Genomic DNA, 7167 nt, shown 5'->3' with positions numbered 1-7167 from the left:
GTTTTTCTGTCCGCGTTTGTTCATGTCTTAGTCGTTTTGAAGTTTGTATAGTATCGTGTAGGCGTTTGTGACTTGTGTTCTTTGTGTATTTTTGTTTCTTGTGTCCTTTTGTGTATTTTTGTGTTATTTATGCATACCTGACTGCAAGACAAGTGTCCCTGAGGGGACAATAAAGTAAACCTAACCTAACCTAACCTAACCTGATGACTGATGAGTGAGCAGGAGAGATGATTGGTGGAGATCTGATGACTGATGAGTGAGCAGTAGAGATGATTGGTGGAGATCTGATGACTGATGAGTGAGCAGTAGAGATGATTGGTGGAGATCTGATGACTGATGAGTGAGCAGGAGAGATGATTGGTGGAGATCTGATGACCGATGAGTGAGCAGTAGAGATGATTGGTGGAGATCTGATGACTGATGAGTGAGCAGTAGAGATGATTGGTGGAGATCTGATGACTGATGAGTGAGCAGTAGAGATGATTGGTGGAGATCTGATGACTGATGACTGAGCAGTAGAGATGATTGGTGGAGATCTGATGACTGATGAGTGAGCAGTAGAGATGATTGGTGGAGATCTGATGACTGATGACTGAGCAGTAGAGGTGATTGGTGGAGATCTGATATGTGGTGACTGGGTCAGGTCTGGAAAAAAGCAACAAGAATGTCAGACACTCAGCTAGCAAAACTCATGTGTGTGTGTGTGTGTGTGTGTGTGTGTGTGTGTGTGTGTGTGTGTGTGTGTGTGTGTAGGTCCTGTAGGGGAGAGTAGAGACCATAGGCGCCAAAAGGTCCATTTTAGCGGGGGCCTTCCAAGCTGGTTTGCTGAAGAACAAGTGTGTTTATTGAATATAAGTATCATTATTGTTTCCATGCCTCATTGGCTAGGCTACCACTAGAGCCTTATGGATAGCACTGGCTACTACTAGCTGGATCACAAGGATATTGCTCGCTGTAACGCTCCTGAGGCTGCCAGAGTTGCTAAAAGAATTCACAGTGAATGACAGCGAGGTTGTAAGTTGATGTCAGTAATTGTTAATTGCTTTATGTTACATACATTTAGCTATGGGGAAGGAAAGTTTATATTGTAGCCTAGTGATATTGTACTTGTCTATTTCAACAGCAATTTTGGCAGGTAAATAGAATGTTATGGAAAATGGCAACATTGTGAACGATCAAACTAAACAGCTAACAGCTGAATTATTGCGAGTGAAAAATAAATGGCATTTAGAGAGTTAGTGAGGAGCAGGAGAAAGACAAGCTGATGAGGTCAGTAAAGGTCTACAGAGAAAACAGAGCTGAGTCGCACTCACTGTTATGAACTATGTGTTTGGCTGCATCACAAGTTAGTGATGTCACCTGTCACCGCACCCTGTCAGTAAAGCCTCTGTGGGGCATCATGGTGCTGCTGAAAGCTCTCTCCAGTGCACCCTTCAAGATTGAGAGCAAATCATTTTCATTGGAAATGTCCGTCTTCCTTAGCCTGGATACCAGACTCTCTACCTCTTCCTCACTCTGACTTAACAGCCCTGTTAGTGAACCCTGTATGCATGCAGTTCACTATGGGTAATACGTTCAGAGTATGTATTACATTCAGAGTATGTATAGCCTACGCTATTTTGTCACTCGAAATAGCATAGGCTACCCTGATGTTAATAAAATCAATAACGCATGTACATTTCTAGGCCTTTTTAATTTATTGTTCAATTTCAAGTGTTTTCAAAGTCATAACATACCAAAAGTCTTAACTTGGGCCCCAGCCGTTGCGCGACTGGCTGGGGCACCTGCACCGCACGCCGGCAACCCGGGTTCGATTCCCGCCCCGTGGTCCTTTCCGGATCCCACCCTGACACTCTCTCCCACTCACTTCCTGTCTCTCTCTACTGTCCTATCATTAAAGGCATAAAAGCCCAAAAAATATACTTTAAAAAAAAAAAAACTTAACTTGAATGGTACTTGAATGCAAAACAATACTGTGGCTAGTTGTCTTTACTAGGCCTACATTTCAAGAAGGACAACAGACATAAATATAAAGTGCAAACACAGCTTTGAGCAGCCTGAGCTTAGGGCCTATATTTCAAGTAGGCCTAATGTAAAACATTCAAAATCTTTTGAATAAAATAAAAGTGTATCTTTAAGAAAAAACAAACAAAAGACCTTTGCATACAGCGTTCTAGTACTCTGCTAATAGTTCAGATTTTCTTGTTGTTGAAGCTGACAATGGGATCTGTAAAGTTTCTGCAGCCGCATTAAGCACTCATTCAGCACTCATTCACAGCTGTCCCATCGCTAAATGCTCTCTTGTATTGCACAAAATCCACACAATCTTTTACGAACACTAATTTGCCTCTGAATGCATGCGTGATCACAGAAGTAGATCTGTCATAATGTGCTTTCAATTTGATAATTATTAGCTTACCTCTGCCAAGGAGGTAATGTTTTCATTAGGGTTTGCATTTGTTTGTCTGTTTGTTAGCTCTCAGAGTGCTGTTCAAGTTTTACTTGCCCTCACTGCGGACTTCTGCGCGTACTACTGTACCTTTCCTCAAACGACCTGTGTTTGGTCTCATAGTGACGCTACGTTGCCCTTTTTTAATTATTATTAGCCTACTGTATTATTTTTATCAACGCCACAGTTTCACAGCACATACTGTATTCACAGCAGAACAAACGTATTGGTCCGTCCATTCATCTTTAAAAGTTCGTTTTTTTCCTAATTTTTGAACAAGCCATTTTCTCTCATCCCCTGTCTCTCCCGCTACGCCTATTCTCTGTTGCTGAAAGGTAAACAATGGAGTTGATTGGCTTGGCTACGGACGATGCTCTTTGATGATATTAGGCATTAGTATAGTTCTAAAGTGTGTGTGCGTGTGCGCGTGCGTGCGTGCATGCGCCTGCATGTGTAGGTGTGTTTGATGAGACGTAGCATCTATGTGTAACATGACACTATGGTAACTGCCTACATGTAGTAGAAAGCAACAGAGTGACAACAAATGAAGTCTGCTCATTAAATCAACACTGAAAATATTACCACAATATTACAACATATTTCCACCAACTCTCTCTGCATGGTGGAAGATAACTGATGAGAAGTGTGTGTGTGTGTGTGTGTGTGTGTGTGTGTGTGTGTGTGTGTGTGTGTGTGTGTGTGTGTGTGTGAACACAGTAAAGTAGAAAGCAATGAAGTGACAGCAAACTGTCTTTAGATTATTGAATGGTCTGCTCATTAAGACTTTAATACTGAAAATACATGTATTAACACAACACCACAGCTCCCTCTGCATGGCTGAGGGCAAATGACGAGTTGATGGAGAAAACCAAACAGCTGGAGGAGAAAGAAAAACAACTAAAAGACAAGGATATGGAGATGGAGGAGAAGAACAGAGAGATGGAGAAGACCAAACAAGAACTAGAGGAGAAGAACAGAGAGATAACTGAGAAAAACAAAAGACTAGAAGAGGGCAAGAACAGTGTGTGTGTGTGTGTGTGTACGTACATGTGTGTGTGTGTGTGTGTGTGTGTGTGTGTGTGTGTGTGTGTGTGTGTGTGTGTGTGTGTGTGTGTGTGTGTGTGTGTGATGAGACTTGGCACCTATGTGTTCCATGATATTAACTGCCTACAGTAGAAAGCAACAGGGTGACAGTGTGTCTGCTAGATAATTCAATGGTCTGCTCATTGCGTCAACACTTTAATGCTGAAAATATTATTAATATATCACAGCTCCCCCTGCTTGGATGGTGGAGAAAACCAAACAGCTGGTGGAGAAAACAGAACAGCTGGAGGAGAAAGAAAAACAACTAAACGAGATGGACATGAAAATGGAGGAAAAGAACAGAGAGTTGGAGAAGATGAAATTGCAGTTAGAGGAGAGGAACAGAGAGATGGAGAACACAAAACAAGAACTATTAGAGAAGAACAGAGAGATGGAGAAGACAAAACAAGAACTAGAGGAGAAGAACGGAGAGATAACTGAGAAAAACAAAAGACTAGAAGAGGGCAAGAACACACTTAAGGAGAAAGACAAACAACTGAAAGATAAAGATGTGGAAATGGAGGAGATGAAAAGACTTCTACATGAGAGAGACAAACATATAAAAGAGAGAGAAAAGAAAATCAAGGAGAGAGACAAGAGGATAGAGGAGAGTGAGAAAAACTCCCAAGAGAAAGACAAACAACTAGAGATGAAAGATTTGCAGATTAAAGACAGAGAAAATAATCTCAAGGAGAAGATGCAACTTCTGGAGGAGAGCAAAACTACACTGATGAAGATGGAGAAGATGCTGGAGGACATGAAAAGAGAGACGGAGAAGATGATGGAGAATGAGAAAAGAGAGATGGAGAAGATGCTGGAGGACAAGAAAAGAGAGTTGGAGAAGATGCTAAAACAACTAGAGCAGAAACATAAAGAGGTGGAGGAGATATCACAGCAGCTAGAAGAGAAGAACAAAGGCATGGAGAAGATGAACCAACAACTTGATGAGAAGAATAAACTCCTCCATCAAAGAGACACAGAACTGGGGAACATGACTAGACAAGAGAGGGAGAGAGAGAATCTACTGGAGAACATGACCAGTGAGTTGGAGACCAGTAGAACACAACTGGAGTCACTGGAAAAGGACCTGCAGGACAGGAACAGCCAACTACAGGACCTGAGAACCCAACTGCAGGAACATGAGAGGGAGCTGGAGGAGAGAGACAAACAGCTGGAGGAGAGAAACACACAGCTGGAGGAGAGAGACAAACAGCTGGAGGAGAGAGACAAACAGCTGGAGGAGAGAGAGAAACAGCTGGAGGAGAGAGAACAACAGCATCTGACTGGTGAGTATGATAAAGAGATGAGGAGTATTATAGAATCATAATGTGGTCTAGGGATGAGGAGTTTTATAATATGTTTATCAGAATCATAAGTTCCTCCATGTTTGTCCAACTCTGTAATGTTTAGCGTTGGCAAACATACCATCTACAGTATATCTGATCAGCAGTCAGTGTTCATCATGTACTGTATAGGCTGAGGTTGTTCATTTTTCACATTCCAGCATTATTAACACGCTCAATCTTTTCATCCACAGAGAAGGAAACCAGTAGAACACAACTGGAGTCACTAGATGAGGAACTACAGGACCTGAGGAACCAACTGCAGGAAACCCAGAAGGAGCTGGAGGGGAGAAACAGGACATTAGAGGAACATCAAAGACATTTAAAAGATAAAGATGTGGAACTGATAAAGAACACACAACAACTGGAAGAGAATCTTAAACTCCTACAGGAGAGAGACTCACAGCTAGAAACCAGAGATAGAGAACTACAGGACAAGAACACACTACTGCAAGAGATGAACATGAAGATAGAAAACATCACACAACAGCTAGAAGACAAACACACACTCCTACAGGAGAGAGACACAGAGCTGGAGAACATGACTAGACGAGAGAGGGAGAGAGAGAGTCTACTGGAGAACATGAGAACCCAACTGCAGGAACAACAGAGGGAGATGGAGGAGAGAGACAAACAGCTGGATGAGGGAGAACAAAGACTTGGAGATGGTGAGTGTCAGACAATCATTCCTGTGTGTGTACACCATGTCCAGTCACCAAAATGTCCTTACAGTCTTGATCATTCTGGAGAAGTATGAAATGGCCCCATCATCTAGTTTGTGAATCTATATTGAGTTACTGCTGTAGTTCAACAGGCTACTGATCCAGTGTGTGTGTGTGTGTGTTGGGCTCCCAGATCCAGATCCTCCTCCCATCAGGAGAAGATGGAGTAGAGAGGAGCCTCCATTCAGTAAGTCATCAGTGGTCTCTGCTCTATTCATGGGTGTATCTCTCATAGTGGTAGTCAATGAAGATATATAACTCATAACTTGTGTGTAATTAACTCATTGCATTCATGATGGATGATCACGGCGCTACCCTTAACTATCAGACAGATGTAGTGTCAAGTCTAGAGCTGGAGGGATGTCTACTTGTTGCTAAATGTGTTTAACCTACACTAGTTTAGGAAGATAATAGTCTGCAGTACTAGGCATTGTAGCCAGACCCTTGATTGTAAGGGGTGCAGAATGTCATATCCTTCTCGTTAACTCAATGACAAATGTCATACCCGTGTGTGATGTGATTGTGTTGAAATGTGTTGAGGTTATTAAACTGTGACTGTGTGTTTGCAGTGCTATGATCTAACAGTATGAGGGCTTATTGTTTGTGTGTGTGCGTGTGCGTGTGTGTGTGTGTGTGTGTGTGTGTGTGTGTGTGTGTGTGTGTGTGTGTGTGTGTGTGTGTGTGTGTGTGCGTGCGTGCGTGCGTGCGTGCGTGTGTGCGTGTGTGTGTGTGTGTGTGTGTGTGTGTTTGCAGTGGGAGGAGAGAGTCCTGGTCCAGCCCCCCCAGTGTCTCCTGCTGTGTCTGAGCTGAGGCTGGTGCTGCTGGGGGGGAGTGCAGCTGGGAAGAGGGCAGCAGGAAACACCATCCTGGGCACACACACACTCACACACACATCCACAGAGGCCCAGCACAGTGAGAGCAGACAGGGGGAGGTGGCCGGGAGATGGGTGACCGTGGTGGACACTCCAGACTGGTTCTACAGTGGACTCTCTGAGAAGGACTTGAGACAGGACGTGGGGCTTTGTGTCCGTCTGTCTGCCCCAGGACCTCACACCTTCCTCCTGGTGATTCCAGTGGAGTCGTCTGAAGGGGAGGAGAGGAGGATGCTGGAGAAAATGGAGGATATTTTTGGGGAGGGCTGTTGGAGACACACACTGATTCTCTTCACTCATGCTGAGGGGCTGAGAGAGAAGAGTGTGGAGGAGTTGCTCCAGACAGGGAGCCAGGAGCTCCAGCAGCTGGTAGAGAAATGTGGGGACAGGTGTCACCTTCTCAACGTTAAGGACAGGCCTGATGACACACAGCTCACACAGCTGCTAGAGAAGATAGAAGAGATGGTGTCAGGAGACAGACAGAGATTCTACAGCAGTGAAACCTACCAGGAGGCAGAGAGACAACTCAGACAGATAGAGAGAAGGATGCAGAAAGAACGAGAGGTGGAGGACAGGAAACTGAGGGAGGAAAGAGAGAGAAGAGAGGAACATGATAACAATATGCAGGAATCTATGAAGAAGATGGAGGGAGAGATTATAGTATTGAATGAGAAAACGACAGAACTGGAGAAAAAGAT

General features: G+C 43.8%; 1 protein-coding gene and 1 long non-coding RNA gene across 2 annotated transcripts; both read left to right on the top strand.

The window, feature by feature from the left end:
* Positions 1-3307: 3307 nt before the first annotated feature.
* Positions 3308-5518, top strand: LOC134079074 (trichohyalin-like; the record flags this gene model as incomplete). The annotated part of the gene is made up of 4 exons (XM_062535244.1): positions 3308-3470; positions 3721-4715; positions 4758-4818; positions 5070-5518. Coding segments are annotated over exons 1-4 (1668 nt in total), but the record flags the coding sequence as incomplete, so codon positions are not given.
* Positions 5519-6541, top strand: LOC134079205 (uncharacterized). The gene is made up of 3 exons (XR_009938890.1): positions 5519-5543; positions 5731-5784; positions 6351-6541. It is a non-coding gene; the product is annotated as an uncharacterized LOC134079205 (long non-coding RNA).
* The last annotated feature ends 626 nt before the right edge of the window (positions 6542-7167 follow it).

The sequence above is a fragment of the Sardina pilchardus genome, chromosome 4 (genome assembly GCF_963854185.1).
Source record: "Sardina pilchardus chromosome 4, fSarPil1.1, whole genome shotgun sequence".
Classification (NCBI taxonomy): domain Eukaryota; kingdom Metazoa; phylum Chordata; class Actinopteri; order Clupeiformes; family Clupeidae; genus Sardina; species Sardina pilchardus.
The sequence above is the reverse complement of the archived record's forward strand: the minus strand, read 5'-3'. Positions and strand labels throughout refer to the sequence as shown.